Below are 21,168 nucleotides of genomic sequence, written 5' to 3'. Positions count from 1 at the left end.
CAACGAAGCTTAGGAGGCAGTAAAAGTGATTTAGAAATTCTGACCTGGGTGAAGGCAACAAAGTGATTGGTATGTTTTTGAGGGCGATATTGTTTCTTAGATGATGGAGAAGTCTTGACTTCCAAGTTATGGGTTCATCGTGGAGAAAAGTGTTAAAGCTTTCACTGTAGAAGTTAATTTGAATTAAGTTAAGAGTCAACATGAAACTTCCTCACAAGACTGTTTTCACAGTTAAAAGAAAATGCCATGTTTATTTTATCCACTGAGGCTCAGAGGTGTCACACATCTTCATCTTCACCTGTCAGCTAAATCCTGTCTTTTCTCTGACACCTCATTTGACCTCCTCAGTCCGTATACTGAGCTGTACTTGCTCCATCCCATGTAGCATTGCCCACGTACTTACTGACCTGTGTTTTGCCCTGTATTGTCAGGTATGGTTTGAAATAGTAAGGTCTTGTCTTTCTGAATGATACCATATGCTCCTAGAGGGACAGTGTCATAACTCCTTGGTGCCCTATACATTGTGGATGTATTTATTAAACATTTACGATCATACAGTTTATGGTTATATGAGCCCTTAGGTGATTTGGTTCAATTGCTTTATCTTATGGGGAGGAAAAATTAAGTTATAAAGAGGTAAAGTAGTTTCTCCTAACAGTTATGACTAGTATTATGGGTAAACCTGAACTAGAAATTAGATGTCCTGATTTCTGTTCTAGTTCAATCCCCTCCCTCCCTGCCTGCCTCCGTCCTTCCCTCCCTCCCTCCCTCCCTCCCTCCCTCCCTTCCTTCCTTCCTTCCTTCCTTCCTTCCTTCCTTCCTTCCTTCCTTCCTTCCTTCCTTCCTTCTGGGTGTCAGGCATTCCACTAGGCCCTGAGCATGTCTTGGCACTCATACTGTGATTAGGGAGGCAGGTACTAATAAATATTACACAAATACACGCATACTAACTACTAAACTAAGTGTTGTTAAGGATTGTGTAATCCTATGAGAGTAGTAATGGATGGGAGATTTTCTTGAGAAACTGTCTTTGACTAGTTTTAGCATCATATCTTTGTGTACTTTTTCAATGCAATTAAATTGAACAAGTATTTGTTATATGCTTGCTTGGGCCCCAAAAGAAATTAGAGCTTGTCAGCCACAGCCCTTTGCTCCATCAATATACAGTTGGTTAGAAGAGAGATAAATTAAGACATAAACTATTAACATAAAGCAAAACGTAGAATTTCTGTGGTTAGAATTTCCGTGGTTCAAAGGACACAAAGATCACATTTTTTTTTTTTTTGGAGAGGAGAAAAGTCAGGAAGAACTTCCTGTAAGAGATGGAGTGTGATACAGCCTCTGAACAAAAGCTCTTTAAAGAAGGTACAAAAAGGAAGAGGGAAGGCATCATTCTACCTGCAAGAAAAAGCAAGCAGAGGTAGACCAAGATAGGAAATTACGGACATTTGCGGGCAATAGAAAAGAGTTTTATTTTATAGAAGTAGGCTCTTTGTGGGAAGTTACAACTTTATACATCATTGAGAAGATTGTCTTTATTTAAATGCCCTTAGAGTCAACTGGAATTAAGGATGGAAATGCAGATATTCCCTCTTGTTCCTACACCCAGGGCACATAATCCTATGCTTTGGTTGGTTGCCATCTATAGGAACTGTTACACACATACACATACACACACGGACAGGAGCTAATTCCCTTATTCTTATATTGCTAGCATCTCACTGGGGTCTGGTAAACATTTGATCATAATAGTGAGAAAAGTGTCTTGGTATGTTGAAATTTTTCTCCTGCAGAAGACAACTGACTGCTCTAGAAGCGGAAGCAGAACTCCTTCCAAATGACATTGCTGGCCTAGTGTAGTGAGTATCAAAAACGTTTTAGAAATACTACCTACAGTAACCTATGTCACCAGCTTTGACCCAATTCAGAGAGGGGTCTCATCCATTTCTCCCAAACACAGTAGAATTAGTTTGTCTAGACATCATTGTAGTAAAATGCTGGAAAATTATTCATTCGTGTGTGTTAACCTGCACCCACGTACTGTTTTCCAGATTTTATGTAGGAACATAATGTTATTGGTGAAGCTTATGAAGGGAGCAAAGGGAGAAGAATCTTTTAGAACAAATGTTGCAAATGAGTGGCCCCCAGTTCAACTCAGGCATGGTTATACTTTATCTTTTATAGGGTTGCCAAGATATAAAATTAGGGATATTTCAAAGAAAAATCTAGATTTTTGGCTTCCCTTGAAAAAATTGGAGAATTTGATCACAATGCGCCTGCATTCCCAATGTCAGTAATTGTTTGGAGCTGAATTGCAGCTGCCCTCTTTAATTAGGGCATGTGTCTCTCGGTGTGCCACAGTCTCCGGTCCTCCCTCCTGTTTGTATCTAGCCTGTTGTACTCATGTCTGTGGCTTCCTGGCCCTTACGAACATGTGTTAAGGCCCCTGCTTGCAAATGACTGTTGCCTCTATGGGCCTCTTCTCTTTAGTCTCCAGTGGCAATTTTGTGGCCAAGTGGGCTATTAATTATGATCACAGCTTGTATCTGTGTGGTGCTTTACAGTTTGCAGTGGTTCTCAAACTTTCACACACGTTGGAATCATCCACATTGTGATCCAGCAGGTCTGAGGTGGGGTCAGTGCATTTGTAGTTCTAACAAATTCCCAGGTGTCACTGATGCTGCTGGTTTGTGGACCACCTCTTGAGAACTGCTGACAAACTGTATTGTAACTGATTGGCACAAAGTCACATGTGGCTGAGGGTGGTAGGGAGCAGTATTGTTCCCCACCAGAAATAACTTTTGGAAAGATTAAACAGCTTACCTGGGGTTGCAAGAAGCAGAGTCAGATGTAAAACCGTGACTCTAGACTAAATCCAGCAGGAAACCACCCTGCATATATCCCCACTTCTGCTGCCCCAGCCCCACCCAAGATTCACAGCATCCTCAAGAAAACCTTATAATAGAGATGTGGCCATGGGGAATTGAATTTAGGATCATGTCAAGGATGATCATTGTCATATCTCGGGACATGACAAAAGGACTTGTTCATATTCAGTGAGCAAGGGCCAAAAGAGAGAGGTTGAAGCTGGACTTAAAACACACCTGCTGAGGTTGGGCAGAGTGGAGAAAGCCCCATCTGTTTGAAGAAGGTCCAGTTCAGGGCAGACCAGATGGGTCCAGTACAGTCCCTGGGAATCCAGGAGGTTCAACATGGAGTAACAAGTGCTGCTGAACAGAGCCTAGCACTGGGGATTCTTTGAAGAGCCAGTGATGTTCTGTTTTCAGAGAGTGAGTATCAGAGGGAATGACGATTGAGGTGGGCCCCAGCTGAAGTGGGGTTCAGGAGCAGGACTCTGGGTGGGCAGGATCACTGGTGGGATATAGCAGGGCACATTGTCTAGGCAGGGACTCAGTACAGAAAGCAACTGCGGGATCCATTTCCAAGGTCAGGGTACGGAGTAGAGGTAGGGCTTCTTAGTCACTAGAGCTGATTGTTACTGTCGGAGCAGAACTAGTAAGAAAGGTGATTTCTTCAGTCTCTCTGTGTTAAGCTTCTTAAAACCTTAGGTCAAGATTAGTCTATTGACATGAGGCCCTTTCCCACTTATGGGAAGAGAAGGGAGGTAAAGAATGAGAACAGACAGGGTCTGGCGTGGATTAAATTTATTAAAATTCTATCTGCTTAATACTCTATGAAATTAATAATTTGGCCATGATGTCATCATGGTAGCCATTCACTAACCTTGTTAAAAAATTTGTATTTCTGTACAAAATCAGGACTGTTACAATAATTGTCAGCCATCTGTCTCCAATTTCTAAGGTAGTTATTTATTATTAGTTTATTTACATATTTATATGTATGTGTAATTTGTGTATAACGTTCCATGAAACCTAGTTTGACTGGGATTGTTAATCAGTGGTATATTCTGGCTAATTTGAGGGTTGACTATAAAACATTTTTATTTTAGTCTTGTTGAAAAAAATTTTAAATCTCTTTATCTCTTTCCTGCTAAATGTAGTACAATGGAGATAACAAAGATCTTTTTCATTGTTAAAAAATTGAATAGGATCCTCAATCTGATAATGTAGATAAGGCAGATATAAAATAAATATTTTAGAATTTGGGAATTTATGTGGGAGTGGAGGGGTACTTGTTATTGTTGTCCAAATTAAATTGATAATATTAAATGTTCTTCTGGTGGTTTTATACTTTATCCTAAGAGTAAACTATAGAAACTAATCCTGATTAGTTGAGGATTCTGATTTAGTTTCTGCTGAGACACATAATACCCATGGGCTAGGTATACTATGTGTTTGATTGTAATAAACTCTAAACATGCAGGAGATAATTATTCTGCCTTTTTTCCTTTAATAATATTGTTTTAGGGCCGGGTGCGGTGGCTCACGCCTGTAATCCTAGCACTCTGGGAGGCCAAGGCGGGTGGATTGCTCGAGGTCAGGAGTTCGAGACCAGCCTGAGCGAGACCCCATCTCTACTAAAAATAGAAAGAAATTATCTGGCCAACTAAAAATATATATAGCAAAAAAAATTAGCCGGGCATGGTGGCACATGCCTGTAGTCCCAGCTACTCGGGAGGCTGAGGCAGTAGGATCGCTTAAGCCCAGGAGTGTGAGGTTGCTGTGAGCTAGGCTGACGCCACGGCACTCACTCTAGCCTGGGCAACAAAGTGAGACTCTGTCTCAAAAAAAAAAAAATAATAATATTGTTTTAGGATTATGATAATTACCTAAAAACAGTGGCATATGTAGAATGACACTCTAATTGTTCTGATGGGAGAGCTGACCATGCTGCCGTTCTCTAATCAACTTTAGCCTCAAGTTTTGCTCTAGAGGAAAAGATTTGGGACTGTGTTCTCTCTAACAAAAACAAAAAATATGAATCATTACTATGTTATAAACCAGTTTGGAAACCATTATACGAAGGAAGATGTCACCTGAATTGTGTCGGTGTAATGTGCAAACCAAAGACAATTTGGAAAGTAATGGAAAGGATATTAAAACTGCTGCTTTTTTTTTTTTAAACAGGCTCATGCACAATTAGTTCGAGAAGTTGATGTGGAGAAGGTGTCTGCTTTTGAGAATCCATACGTAGATGCAATAAAGAGTTTATGGAATGATCCTGGAATCCAGGAATGCTATGATAGAAGACGAGAATATCAGTTATCTGACTCTACCAAATAGTGAGTATCATCCAGGAGACCCTTTGGTCTTTCTCTTTGCTTTCCTGTGAAGGTGCTCTGCAGTTACCGTAACTCTCTGATGTCTGTGCTGTGTATATAGTATCCGATTCAAAGTTCACAGTTAGGAAATATAGATATTAGACTTGTGCCAACCTCATAAATCTAGATAGATTAAAAGGGACTTGTATCATGAATCAGGGAGACTATTTCTTTTACTGTTTTCTGTTTGAAAAACAGACTGAAGACTCTGGGAATCTGATTTCACCAACCTGTCTCCTCTCCCAAATTGCAAACCAATGATTCTCAAACACATGCACCAGTGTGATTTGAAATCTTATAATAATAATTTTTGGTACAAATTCTCATCTTATTCATGTACTAGAAAACACCTACACATATTAGAAACTGCCAACAAAAATGTTTAATTATGGCTTCCTAAAACATCAGGCCTCCTACTTTCCAGTTTTCAGACCCAGAACCTTGACTGCTTTCTGAGAGCCACTATTATGTTGATGGATAGGGTTTCCTTTGCATGAAAATTGCGTGTGAGTCTAATTTTGCATGCATTCCGGAATAATTTTGTGAGCTGTCAGTCAAACTCATGTGTCCTGGGAAAGATTTGCATCCTAGGGAGATATGTTAATTCTGTAGATTAAATCCCACCCAACAGAAAGTAAAGAAAAGATTTGGCAATCATTGGGTTAATGTAATCAATGTAGTCAGCAATCTAGATAATCAGGCGCCTGAATAATGGGGGTTGTTTTTGTAGTATTTAGCCAGATTTCTGTCTACGTTAATTATCTCAATCCAGCATTTGCCTCTTGTTTTGGTTCTGGGCAACAGAAGAATGGGTGGAAAGAATTCAGCAGCCTTAGGCCAGTTCATATGATAAAGTGACCCACTGGATGAGAGCAGGCCCTTGGGGAAAATAAGGAGCCTGACAGGCTGATTGGCATCACTCGGCAGTGCGTGGAAGATCCAAGAGCTATGCGACTGTTTTTCCAATAAAGTTATAATGCTTTTATGCTACTTCTAGGCATTTGTATAAGGTATAACTCACATCAGCCACAGAAATGTTGCCTGGTCAAAATATTTCTTGAATTCTTATGGTAAATTTGAATTACACAATTCTGTAATGTGACATAGAATGCTCATGAGCACCAAGCCCATCATATTTTAACTAACATTAACCCCCTTGTGTGCCTCCAAAATGTGTGCTTTCTGCATGCCTTCTTTTCTTCTTCCTTCTTCCACACCTTCACTTCGCTCTCCAGGTTGTTCTGCCCACCTTCCTCCACTGCTTCCACCCATTCTCCCTCCTTCTCTCCTTCCTCCCTTTGTTCCTTTCTCCTGGGCTCCCACTAAGTTTCACTGAGTACAGAGATGGAAAAGATGCATTCAGCTCTTGTCTGTTCCAAATTCTGCCCCCTCAACCTCTGACCAGCTGTCTTTCTTTTACTCCCTGCGCCCTCTTGTCCTTCTATTTCCTTTGCCATTTCAAATGTCCCCTATCTCCCCATGTTGCTGCTGTGTCTTAACCATCGTCCCCTGCTCCCGCTCATTGTGCTCTCTCCTGTCTGCTTGTTACCCGTCCGCCCTCATCTTAGATTCTCTTTGGCTCTTTTTTAGCTCTGTTCTACTTCTCCCTTTGCTACCGTGATGCCGTGCCCTGGCCTTTGCCAACTGATGCTCCATTATAAGGTTATATTTTACTAATAAATTTTTCACCTCTCATCATTTTCCTTGTAATTCCTATGGTTTCACTTTTATTTTCACTCTTATCTCATCCCTTCCCTATCTGTTCTGTTCTCTACCTGTCACCTGTGACTCTTCTCCCTACAGAGAGACCTGCTACTGGGCAGTCAGAGCACCAGTATCTAGTAACTATGTGCTTGCCAAGGTTAGGTCTCCCCCTTAGGGTTTGCCTCCTGCTCCTGGGACAGAACCTCAGAAAGACTCTTCTTTGCACCGAGGACACCTGTATTGGCTGCTGTGGATGCATTCTTGAGACAGAGCTTCATCACATCTTTGAGGACATTCCCTCAGTCTAGATTTGTGGATTTCTAGTCATGTTCCCATTAGTTAGTATGGGAACTGGTTGCTGCCATATCTACTTGCTTTCAATCCTAGACAGTTTCTCCAGGCCCCTGTCAGTGCTGTGATCCTGGGGAAACCATCGCCTTAGCATTCTGTCAGTACAGGCTGAGTCTACCCTGGAAACAAGCCCCTGCTCTGTGGGCACGTCCCTTATGATAGAGCCAGATCAAACTGGGGGGGCACTGGCACAGGCTGATCCAAACCCCTGTAGATAATTTTTCTTTAAGCAGTTCTATTTTCCCCTAGCGGGGATGAGGAGAAATTGATTTTCTAAATTATAAATATGTGGGTATATGTATATGTACATATGCCTAAATTCTTTTTAAACCGTATTTTGTGCTGAAGTAATAAAGTGAATTATAACATGTCGTTACACACTTTGACATCTTAGTATATGTCTCTTTAAAAAAAAAGGACATTTTTCTACGTAGGAAATAATACAGTAGTATACCTGAAATTAATAATCAGTCCTTTTTATCATTCTATACCCAGCTCATATTCAAATTTCCCAAATTCTTCCAAAATGTCCTTTAGAGGTGGTTAATTCTAGGACTACACATTGCATCTGGTTGTTATGTCCCTTAAGGCTCTTCTAATCTAGTAGAGACCCATTTTGCATTTCACTGGCATCTTCAAGGCATTGGCCTAGATTTGCCTGATTGCTTCTCATAGTATGATTTCGCTTGTTCCCATATCTCATGGATTTACTGTAAACTGGAAGTTACATTTAAAGTCTTTTTTAGATTCAAGTTAAATGTTGTGACTAGAATGCATTATAAGTGATGTTACATACTGGCTTACCCATAGTTGTTGAAGTTAAGATATACAACAGTATTAGGGTAGCGGCACCGTCCCTTGTAAAGTTATATTTTTCTTCTTGCCATGTTACTTTGTCACTGAGTGATCTCCAGTTCCCCATCATTTCTTCACCTAATGCATTTAATTCCAACTAATAATTATGGCCTGGTTTAATAATTCCATTAGGATTTGTAAAAGAATGATTTGCTACTTTAATTAATTGGTCTATATTGGCATTCTTCTGTAGTTTTTTTTTTTTTTTTTTTTTACTGGTGCTATTTGGTTTCCTATTGGAAAGGTATATGTTTTAATCTTTTGTTTAAAGTCAGCAATTTGTTGCATGGACTAAATAGATGCTAACCTTATAATTTATCATTCAAACCAGGACACATTGAAAAGGAAGGGATTACTAATGATAATTTCACTGAAATAGCAGGCTTAAACTGGGAATCTCTAGGATAAGCAGAGACATTTGGTCAGTGTCACTAACTGAAACCTAGGGAGGTTTGTTTGTTTGTTTCCTTCATTTTCTCTAGAATACTCTGTTTACTTCCAGGGAAGTAGAACCAGCTTAGTCCTGCCAGTTATGTAAGGGGCTGTTGGTAGAAACCAGAGTTAAGTGGCCCCATGTTTCTGGTCTCTTCCAGGCATGTTTTAGCACTCTGTAGATCAGTGCCCATGCAGCCTGGCTGGTGTGCCTCAATCCCACTGTGCCAGGAGGCCTGAGTATGAGAGTCACCGTATTCTTCCTGATCTTAGTACTGGGCACTGCTTCTTTAGCCATGTAAACCCTCTCAACTTAGAGATAGGACCTGTGGCATGTTGGAGTCATTCATTTATTGCTGTGTTCCAGAGATTTCTCCAGTGTAGTTATAGCATGATGTTCCATCAACTGCAGAGATAGCACTGGCAAATATGTAGGTCCCATATAGTGAACATCACTAATTCCCAATATTGAACTCATTTTCACATAATAATTCCTTTCTCTGTGTTTGAGATAGCTGTTACCCCTTTTCCTTTCTGACTTTTTTTGGGTACCTTCCCCTGGTGTATCTTCAGTGTTTTATCTTGCCTCCTTTTCTTCATATGGGGTTTCCACGTTGTTGTTTCTGTCTTTAAAATAAAACATACATCATTAATATTCTGAACCTAATTTCTTACTCATATATCACTACCTTACAAAAAAAATCTTTCTGAACTTAGGACCAACTTCTCTGAGTGCTGTCTCTGCTGGCAGGTCTTCGGTTTAAACTTACGGGACACATACCTACTCTCTAGAGTGTGAGAATCAGGGCCTGCCACAGACGTCTGCTTAAAGGTTGTGACATAGTCGCTGTTACCTCCAGAACCCCGCTGGTTGTGAGATTCAGTGCAAACCACTTACCAAGCACGCTGAGAGCAGAGGCCAAGCACGAATCCTTCTTCTTTGCTATCTAATTATCTCCTATTCATCCTTTAGGACCCAACTCAGGAGTCGCCCTCTCTGAAAACCTTGCCCAACACCGATGACATAAGTCACTGCCATCTATCTTAACACTTTGTACATATCTTTCATATCTGTTATCACGTTTACCAAAGTATCTCACTCCTCCACCCTCAGTGTCTAACAGTGACTGCTCATGTTTGACCTTCACAAGTGATTTTTTAAATGAAATAATAGACGGATAATTTCCACTATTTTAGTGACCGTGGTGTAGGCACTATCTCTCTTTGATATCATCTCATGGACGAACGATGACGTTTCAGAGCTGAAGGCATTCAAATCTTTTTTCCTGCCTTTGTTGAAGGCCTGGGATCTGAAAAGCTCTATTATGAAAAACAATAATAGCTGCTGTTTACTGAACTTTTAGTATATGCTAGATTCTGTGCTTTGTTATTTACATGCATTATTTCATTTAATCCTCAAAGCCACCCACAGTAGTAGATATTTCTTAGTATTTTCATCTAACAGAAAAGGAAACTAGGTCTCAGATTGAGCAATTTGTTCAAGGTCACACGATAGTAAGTGATAGAAGTAGAAGTTGAATTCACATTTGTTTATTCTACAGCCTAAGCTTTTAACCACTGAAATACAGCCTCACAGAGGATGGATGAATGGATGAAAGACAGATGGATGACTGATAGTCATTAAATAGATATATAGATGATAGATGAATTGATACGTAAATATCTATGATTAGGTTTATCTTATAAGTTACCGTGAAAGGTATAAATTATTAATTTTTATCAATGTTTTCTACAGGTAGTTTCATATTTATAAGGTCAGGAGGGAAAATTATATAGAATTTATTGGAAAACAAACCCAGCAGGTTTTTTTGTCATCATCAAGAAAACTTAGCTATGTTTAGGCAAGCGTCAGTTAGCCATATTAACATGGAAGATGTTCTAAGTCACAGATAATTCAGAAATGTTATTTCTTTATTTTAACCTACAGTCTTTATCTACCACATCACCCCCCTACACACACACACACACACACACACACACACACACACACACACTCCACCAAATCACTTTTTACTGGAACCAATAAGGAGGATTACAATAAAATGATTTGAGCTTCCCTTTTTCTACTTTGATTAGCCACCTTAACTGTCATAATAAGCGATCAGATGACTCAAAGGACAGGCAGTGATGGTAGAAACAGGGAGATGGGAAATACGAGATAATGGATCAAAAGTTTGGAATAAGTTTGCAATTGGCTTTAATTTGGTGAATTCTTCCAACTCTATTTAATGAAAGAATAAAAAGCATTCTAAGATCCTGGAGAATTCTGTAGATTCCTTTATTAATTTCTCCATTATTGATAAAAAGCCTGGGGGCTCTGAATATGTTTAGATAAAGAGCACAATAAACAGATGGCTGTAGGTTTACTTTTTTTCCCGTAGGGTTCACCACCTGCTTTAATATACTGAGACATCAGGTCAAATGAGTTCATTGTGTACAGTACCAAAAGCTCCCCGACATTAGCCAGAGAACACAAATCTCAATCATGTTGGCACATAGTGAGAAAAGTCCTCACACTGCAGGCTTTGGCTAAAGACTGCTCTGTGTTCATCTTAAGGGACCAAATAATTTCTGATTTCTCCCCAGAAAGTTTCTTCTCCAGAGAGTTTGGTAGATGAGACACCTTCTTGAGATTTCCACATGATCCAGAGCCCGTAAGGCCAAAGTGCATGAATCAATTGGTTTTTTGGCATAAGGCAGTATTAGAGTTTCCTTCTAAACTCATGCTTAAATTTTTAATTGAATCTGATTATGATCCTGCACCAATATTATGTACCACGTTGAATTTAAAATGCAAAAGGTAAAACAGCAACTCAAAGTAAAAAAAAAAAAAAAAAAGGCACAGAAGTAGATTAGCAGATCCACCTGACTGAGGGCCAAATCCTTCTTGAGGAAGTACCTTGTAAAAGTCGCTGAGGATGAGTCAAACACTTGAAGCTCAGGTTATATTGGTTTGGCTCTTGTAGCCATTCAGACCTTTCTCTTTATCTAATGATTTTAAAAAAAGTTTAAGCCTGCTCCAAGCTTTTGAAGGCAGATAAGACCATTGTATGATGGGAATATTAGGTCATACATAGTCCAGCTGTCTAAGTAAGCCTCACTTTTCTTCAGATGTGACATGTGATATGTAATCTTTAAATTCTCCTAAATTCTGAAGTCCTTTGATTCTGTTACCATAGATTTTTGCCTTTATCTGAGAAGTCATTATCCTATGCAGTCAAGTGGAAAGCTGACATCCCCCAAATTTACCTGGAAATGGAATGAACAGAGAAATTATTCCTGACATGTTTAAATTACTGAAAAATGCTATCTTTATCTCAGAAGACAGCATTGATTTTGTATGTGTTTCCTCTTTCTTAAAGAATGCCAATAATAACATGGGGTGTCATTCCTTTCACTTGAGTGACATATTTACTTGTTTTGTTATCTAGTGGGCCACATTTCCTAATAACCTTTTGCAGGAGTAATACAAACAAATAAGAAAAAAAAAAGAAAGAAAAAGTAAAACCTGCTTTTGTTGTCCACAGTAAACTGTGATGATTCTAAGATGTAGTCTTTATTATTCCCTTTTCAGAGTACTTTTAGGGATGAAAAGATAAGGCGTAGATGTGTTTAACTGCGCTCTAACCTTCAACACAGAGAAGGGTCAGGAAAAGGACTGGGATTGGCCTGTTTGCCAATCATTCGCTCTGCACGAAGGGCAAAGTGGGTGTGGAAGACAGGCTCATTCTGTCAGTTTGCTGTTTGCTCATGTTTTAGCAGGACCTTTGCAAAGAGGAGTTTGGCTTCTTTACAGGGCTTTCCAGCCTCTTTATTCAGGATTTTGTTGTGCCTAGCTAAAGCCAGGGATGCTATTATTATAAAACAGGGATTGGCACATTTGGCCTGCTGCCTATTTTTTATAAATAAAGTTTTATTGGAACACAGCTACGCTTATTCATTTATGTATTGTCTATAGCTGCCTTGTATCCAAAGAGAAAGTCACACACACACACAAGCAAATTTCGAACTCCTCCTAGAGAAGAATGAATATTGAAAGGCAGCTAGCACTCTGCTTCCACCCTTTAGATAGAACCTCGCTTAAGACTCTTATTTCTTAATGCAGAGGTAAGTTTCAGAGTCCTGAGAGAGTGGATGGCCTTCATTCCTTCATCAATTTTCTAAAAATATTGCTTTGCACAACAAAACTTTTGGTAGGAAGTGAGCAGCAGAGAGCTCTAGATTGTATTCCCTGGAAGTACCTATAAATGCCACACAAAGAGTGTCTAGCATTAAAGATGGCATAAATAACCAGAAATGTTCATTGCGTTGATTTGGCCTCTGAGTGCAAGGATTATGTCTTGTGTGTCTTGGCTTTTGCCCCCCTCATAGTACCTGGTGCTGTGTTACAGCAGGTTAAGGAGACTGGAATCGGACTTAATCAATTGAAGCAAAGGTAGGACTGATGGGCTTTTGTAAGGGGCCTAATATATGAATAACATGCACCTGACTAGAAGGCAACCCCACCTCCAGTCACAGGTGAGCCGAGGAACCTTGCTATCTTCAGGTAACCCTTAAGGTAGCATGACGATGCTTCTTTTTTAACTCCCTGTCTGCCAAGCCAGCCACCTGAGGACACTAATTGGCTAATTCTGATGTTCTTGTTCATTATCACTGTGTCTTTTCAATTGAAAGTAATAAATTGAATTTTGACCTATAATTAGTTCATGTTAAGTCAAGTTAGCGTGACCAGCTTCCCAGACCTGATCATCCTTGTCAAAATGAAGGTTCTGATCCTACAGAACCAATATCCAAGTTAAGGTAGCATGACCACAGGACACCTGCTTAAATCGGTGGCCTTTTGCTCAAGGATGACTCTTGGCTACAATCACTGGAACCTCTCTTATGACCCACGTCACATCTGCATGGTAGTATAGTTATTTATAGCACATTTATCTTCATTGCCAGACTACAAGCTCCTTGAGGACAGGATTTGTGTCCTTTTTCCTTTGTGGTTCACTCTCACTACTAAGCATAGTGCCTAGCTTATTGTAGGCTTTCTGTAAAAGTTGTTGAATGACTGAGTAATAAAAGGATAAGGTAATTCTGTGCCTTTCCTAATTCTTCTCATCTCTCTTTTCTCTTCTGCCTGTTCAAATCCCATTCTGTCTGCACAATGTAACTCATCCCTCACCTCTTTTGTACACTATTCTCTGGTGACTACAGTTCATAATCATCTCTCCCTTCTTATTGCATTCATAGTTAGCAGCTCACAATTTGGCACTTAATTGTTTCTTAATTGATTCATCTGTGCTCTCTTTGCTTCTCAGGTAGGCTGACGTCCCTAAGGGTAAAGAATATATTTTAATGTATTTTGTGCCAGCTCCCTGTGCCAACCCCCCTCTATCCTACACACTGCATTAGAATTTAACATATAACAGATTCCCAATAAATATGTGTAAATTAACTGAATTAAGCACTGCCATCACATTTCAAGACAGGCAGACTAGAATAAAAAGTAGTCTTCAGATATTTCTTCATGTTTTAGAATTGTACTAAAGTTAGTTAATAGCTTTGAAAGTTATTAGTATTATACATAAAAGATTAATAAATTAACAAAGCCAAATAGACAAATTGAAAAAGGCCTCCTTCCTTCCTTTCCTTTCTGCCTCTATCTTTCTCATTGTTGTTGTTTTGGTTTTATTTTTAATTACAAGGTCAGTTTATTTGTTTGAGCACCACTCCTGAGAATCTATTGCTGTGAACCAAGTCCTGACCCTGACCCTGACCCTGACCCTGGTGTCTGCATGACAGAGACATAGTTGCCCAACCCGTTTCCCATTTGGTATTCTCATTCCCATTCGGAATAACCCTCCATATATAACATTTATAAGATCCTGAAACTATCATATTTATCAAATGCAGTGATAGGATCTTTTGAGGAGATATTTAATTTAATTTAGTTTTTGAAATCTGATTTTCTGGTTTGGGTTAGTTCTTTGGTAAAGGGAAATTAAAATACATAATCCTGAAGATGTCTCTTTTATCCTACAAAATGGTCTTCCTGGAACAGTTTTCATAAACAGTAGGATTGTAACCCACCTGCTACCACTGAGTGATCTTTGTTTTAAACAAATTTGGTATGAAAAACAAATAACTTCTTATGAACAAAATACCTATATTAATTGCTGCACCTCCTTGAACTCTAATCATGGTATGCCAGGTATTGAAAAGGAAAGAGGAAAGTTGATTTGCCCTCCACAAAATGAGCTCTTTAGGAGATGAAGTGTTTGTGTAATGAGTAATCCCGTGTAGCTAACCAGCCTAACCAGATTACCGGCCTACCGGCAGAGCTCATATCAGCAACAGGGTTTGTAAGATGAGGGAGGGACTTGAGTGGGTCATGGCACCAAAACCTCCACTTGACTCTCCCCTCAGGATAGCAGTTTGGCAGAACTGTTACTTCCCCATTTTTTTAAGGTCACTGTATAATTTTTTCACTTTTTTCCTTTGGACCTTTGTGGTCATAGAGCCACTTTACAATAACCGTGTGTGTCTCTGATTTCTCCTTAGCTTCTGCTGCCTTTGACACTGTCAGATACTATCTCCTGGCATGATCTAGCTTTCAACTCCCCAGAGACTATTTTCTCTCACAATGAGGTCTTAATTTTTTTTTAATGAAGTCGACCTAGTTTGTCTAACCTTCTTTTCAATAATTAAAAATGTGAAAACTTACCCAGAATCATTTTCTGTGCCATAACTTCATCTTAATATATTTGACTTAAACTGCAAATGTGTTGAAAATGCAGCCTTTCCATGGGAGGCCTTTACAGGGGTTAAAGAACCCCCCAACACACACCCCATAGCATGCTGTGTTGAATACCCCGAGATGCTCTTTTCATTTATCTTATTATGTCTGGTTGGATCTGCACCAAATGTCAAATGTCAGAGTTTTTTTTTTTTTTTTTTTTTTTTTAGAGACAAGGTCTCACTATGTTGCCCAGGCTGGAGTGCAGTGGCTATTCACAGACATGATCATAGCACACTATAGCCTTGAACTCCTGCCTCAGCCTCCCAAGTAGCTGGAGCTATAGGTGCATGCCACCATGCCCAGCTTATAACATTTTTCTAACCCCGGCTGTAATGTGATATATTTGACTTGCCAAATCATATCTCTAAATTTTATTCTGTCTTCCCTTCATTACAAAAAACAATAGCACTTGAATTTTTAATTTCTATACTGTTCTTGGTTTAGATTTCAATTACCCTTCCAGTCAGAGGTGATGAGGTTTTTTTTCCTTTTAATTTTAAAAAGATTTTTAAAAATAAGTTTTCATTACGGGTCAAATTAGAGCATAAATTAAATTTGAAGATCAACTCAAAACTGTTATTGACAAACTATTGTAAAAATTAAGGAGTGTTTGAAATCTCTGTTTAAAACATATTCAAGAGAGAAAATGGCATATTTAATATGATTTGGGCATATTATTTTAGTAGAGTTTAAGCTTCTTTCATATATTTTTAATCATTTAGAGTAGTAGATTATATCCTATTTCTGAATTTATTTTTCTGCAGCCAGAGATGATCGTGAGTTAAACATCTAAATAATTTAGCTCTTACAAGGTGTAAACTAATAGATATGATTTCATTAAGTCTTTCATACAGTTCATTCATACTACAGAAGGATGATTTGTGGATTATCACCAGGGATTAGAGACTATTCCAACAGGTTCCCAGAAAATGACTATATATAAATGTTCATCCCATTCCTAACAAATCCCACCATTTTTCATTTTTATATAACCCTTTTCTTCCCACAAGTTGATAAACTTGCAGGTGGGGGTCACATCCAATGAAACTTCATATTTGGAGCATCTACCATAACGTCATGGTCAAAATGTGTTGCTGAATTCCAGATGACTCTGCACTGTGCTCATGGCAGGAAAGGAATCGTTGAAATATCACTATACGGGTCTCCTTGTCCCCTCACTTTTCACTGGAAACCATCAATAAGCTGTTTCTCCCATTAAAGAGATCGTGGTATAAATGTCTTGTTGATAAGGTCCCACCTCCTCAGCACTGAATTAGACAGAATCCTAAGGCCCGAAAGCTTGAAACTTATAGGCATAAAATGGACATACAAATTATATCATTCTATGGCCAGGACCTAAAGAATAGCAGGAAGTACATCTACTAATGAAGTTAAAAAATGCCTTTCCTTTTCATGTTGTCTTTAAATATCAGAGGCATTTTAATTCAGAATTTAGTTATTACATAATTCAGGCCAGTAAAATAGCTCAAAGAGGTAATTATGTAAAGATGGGTAGCTAACAACCTCCCTACCGCTGTATATTTTCCTAAAAGCTGTAACCTGCCTTTCTAACCACTACAGCCTTTTCCATAAAGTAGTTTAATTTGGGTCACGTGTTGAGCATCTGCTGTGTCCCAGGCCCTTGGCGAAGTGTTGGTGATACAGTCGTGAACCAGGGTAGTCCTGGACCCCAACTGCCAAGTGTGAAGGCCATAGCTAACTGGGCAAACGTGGAAGAATGTTGAGTTTTTTTGAATCAAACTATTAATTAAATGTCTCAACACAATGGAAAGTCATTATTAAATCCCATGGGTGGATTAGAATAAGTTGAGTTTAAGCAGTTAAACCTTCCCCTTTTCTATAATACACTCTTGAACATGGTTGAATAGTCTCCTAGGACCTAGGTACTTAATAAGTCCCGGGTATACCATGGGCGCTTTCTGTCCCTGACATCAGCAGAGAGCTACTGCCAGACACTTGTTACACATACATTGCCTTGGAAATGTACCTGTGCCTGTCACCATAGCAACACCCTTGAGAATGACCTCAGCAGCCACTCAGAATCATTCCTACAAAACAAATTATGGCTATAATTAACTCTCTGAATTTACTCTGCCATATAAATTTGTTTAGACTGCAATGTTTCTTTTTAAAAGGTTGAATGAATGGAATAATCCAACATGAACCTGTCCCCCACAGTCCACCAAAGATTTTCTTCAGAATATGAAATGCTTTAATGGAAAGTAGAATTCATATAAGAGATTCTATTACTTTTTCTCAAAATATGACAAGGATCAACAAATGAGGATCCACTAGTTCTATGAGGATGCTAGGCCTCCATTTCTAAGGGAATAGAGTGGCTTTTTTCCCTAAGCAAACATGAAATGCAGGTAGTGCTGTGAGCGCAGAGTGAGGGGGTGGTGAGGAGTGTACAGGCAGAAGAAGCTCTTCACACTGGCCTCTCCTTGGCAGTAACAAAATGCAGTTCTTGGTTGTCTACATGTTTCACTTGCTTCACAAATTGTCTGCAGCATGTCTTCAATCCTGGGTAGCTTCGGAGGCACCCGGATTTTCCTCTAGGAAAAAATAGTTTATCTTTTGGTTGGGGGGTTTATTGTTGGGTTGTTTCCATTTGCCTTGTTTTGGAGTTTTTGGTTTATTTTGGTTCTAGTTGATGTGTGTTGCAACTAGCAGAGCTGGATGGAGTTCCCTTCAGCCTTTTTCTTTTGTTAAATTAGATTAACTTTTTTACTACCCTAAGTGAAGTGAGCCTTTCTCTCCACCATCTAACGGAGGCAAAGCAAAAAGAATGTCAAGCAAGAACTGTAGTTTACTTTTTTTTTCTTTTGAGACAGAGTCTCACTTTGTTGCCTACGCTAGAGTGAGTGCCGTAGTGTCAGCCTAGCTCACAGCAACCTCAAACTCCTGGGCTTAAGCGATCCTCCTGCCTCAGCCTCCCGAGTAGCTGGGACTATAGGCATGCGCCACCATGCCTGGCTAATTTTTTCTCTATATATTTTTAGTTGGCCAGATAATTTCTTTCTATTTTTAGTAGAGACGGGGGTCTCACTCTTGCTCAGGCTGGTCTCGAACTCCTGACCTCGAGCGATCCACCCACCTTGGCCTCCCAGAGTGCTAGGATTATAAGTGTGAGCCACCGCGCCTGGCCTGTAGTTTACTTTAAAGTTAATCAGAAATGTATGGAACATCTTTCATGGCTGTTTGTTTGCCATGAAACATGTTCATACCCAGGCAATGAACAGACAGAGCCTGGCAAGCACCAAGTGCTCAGTGTATGTTAGTTGTTGTTATGCTGTTTTTAAAATTCTCTATGAACTACACTGCCATGGAAAAGGAGCAAAAGAAGATAAGGAGAGAAAACTATTCTTGCAAGTAAGGATATTTTAGATATTCAGCTAATGTCAGTACCCTGGATTTATGGGCAGATACCACTGACAATTTTACAGTAGCCTCTAAGCCCTTGTAAGTGGTTTTTCAATTGCAGGTGTGTACCATCTTACCCAAGCATGTTTTCCAGGAAGCTCAGTTCATCCTTCTAAATTGGAGATAAAGTATCAAAGTTCCTACTCAGCAATGTGACAGGTAATTTCCCACTTCATGTGCTGGTTCTTTAAATACTCCTGTGCAAACTACACATCTGTATTTTAAAATGGAGTGGCAGCAAGTAATCTGTTGGTTGATCTTCAGGAAACAGAAAGCCACAATTTTCCTCTACCGTAGGACACGATAGCACCTTATATATAAGTATTAGCAACCCTCTGTTCTGACTTCTGTGTATGGCATTAAGGGAGCAGAAATGGTTTATTGGGCAACATATTTCTGAGCAAACTGGCCAGTGTAAATTTAAAGTTCTTTGTTTCCTCTGAAATAAGTTCTTACATACAGTAGTTACATAAATGGTGATCTTGTGGATTTCAAAATATGTGCCCAAGCTTTTCAAATCAAGGAGCTGATAAATTAGAAAACTACATCTACACAGAGTAGCTAGTTGATTTTGTATATATGATGTGTAAGCTAGTTTTATCTGTAGAGTAAGGTACAAATCAACTCCCAGAACATGAACATGTTAACTCTATCAGAGGACTCCAAGGCCATGCCATGATATTTACTAAAATTTTGGGTCCAGTCCATTTTTGCATTTTCTTTCTGCCTTTCACACCAATATTCTCCCAGCCTCCCTCTCTTTGTCCTCTAGCCAGTTTTGTAATAATTAAAGATATCAGACTGGCTCTTATTAATAGAGAGCTAATTTCCAGCTAAAGAATCACTGATGTGTCTGGGATAAGGTCCCTAAAATACAAATTAGTTGATTTGCAGTAGGAATTTCTGGGCTGCTACTTTTTTGTTTTAAAGAATTGATACCTCCAAAGAGGCAGTTATTTTCTTTGTTAAAGTCAGATTTAGCCCTCCTATTTTATAATTCCATGAGTCTTATAGACTTAACATAATATTTCTTTTTAACACTCAGTTTCAAATTTAATGATATGATTCATATAGGCACACTACTGGTAAAACTGCTGTTTAAGTAATGCTAAAACTGTATCTCAGGCATAGGAAGTCCATCTATCCAACAAATATTCATTACCTCAAAACTTACTGTCTTTTGTTTCTGGGCATAAAAGAGTCAAAGATCTAGCTCCTTCCAATTCTCTTACTATTTCCACTTTTTCTTAACCTTGTTCACAAGTGAGGTACTTTGTGTATACACTTTGTAGCTGTGTGTTTGAAACCATGTCTGTGTTCCATCTTCCCTAGGACAAAGAAGAGAACAGTGCTCTGTGAAATCATGAAGATACTGCTCAGAACAGTCATTTTCACCTGGTTGTCCTCAAATCATGTCATTCTTAACATTCTAAATTATTTTTTGTACTTTGAGAGAATGGAACGTGAATGGAATAAAAGATTTTTGATGTGGCAAAATTGCAGTGATGGAGAACATGAGTATGAGTGGCTGCCAGGGGTTAGGGCTGGCAGGGGTAACACAGGCAGTTTCTTTGTGGTGATCGAACAGTTCTGTGTCCTGACTGTGGTGGTGTTACATGAATATCTATATATGATAAAATTTCACAGAACTAGATGCCCTTCCCCTGCTTACACAGTTGGCCCTCCATATCTGTGGGTTCCAAATTCATGAGTTCAACCAACTACGGATTGAAAATATTCAGGAAAAAAAATGCATCTATACTGAACATGTACAGACTTGCTTCTTATCATTCCCTAAGCACTACAGTATAACAACTACTTACATAGCATTTACATTGTACTAGGTATCATAAGTAATCCAGAGATGATTTAAAATGTACGAGGATGAGCATAGATTATATGCAAATACCCACCCCACTTTATATTGAGGACTTGAGCATCCATGGATTTTAGTATCTGTGAGAGGTCCTGGAACCAGTCCCCACACACACTGAGGAACGACTATATACATACATACATACATATATACAAGAGCTGTCCAGAAAGTATCCAGCCATGTAACTGTTCTGGTTATATTAACAATGGCTGGATACTTTCTGGACAGCCTCGTACATACACACACACACACACAGTATATGGGTACACGTAACAATCCAAATGAGGTCTGTAGTTTCGTTAATAGTATTGCATCAATGTCAATTTCCTGGTTTTGATAATGTACTGTGGTTACATAAGACATTATCATTGGGGGACGCTGGGTGAAGGGTAATATTTTTGCAACTTCTTGTGAGTCTAAAATTATTTCAAAATAAAAAAAATTTTAAGGGAA

General features: G+C 39.1%; 1 protein-coding gene across 1 annotated transcript in view; it reads left to right on the top strand.

Moving 5' to 3' along the window:
• GNAQ (G protein subunit alpha q) overlaps positions 1-21,168 on the top strand; it is a 276,419-nt gene that overhangs the window by 198,874 nt on the left and 56,377 nt on the right. Inside the window, exon 3 of the mRNA XM_045563139.1 lies at positions 5,049-5,203. Within this exon, the coding sequence (XP_045419095.1) occupies positions 5,049-5,203 (155 nt within the window). The remainder of the gene's footprint in view (positions 1-5,048; positions 5,204-21,168) is intronic.

The sequence above is a fragment of the Lemur catta genome, chromosome 10 (genome assembly GCF_020740605.2).
Source record: "Lemur catta isolate mLemCat1 chromosome 10, mLemCat1.pri, whole genome shotgun sequence".
In the NCBI taxonomy this organism is placed as follows: Eukaryota; Metazoa; Chordata; class Mammalia; order Primates; family Lemuridae; genus Lemur; species Lemur catta.
The sequence above is the reverse complement of the archived record's forward strand: the minus strand, read 5'-3'. Positions and strand labels throughout refer to the sequence as shown.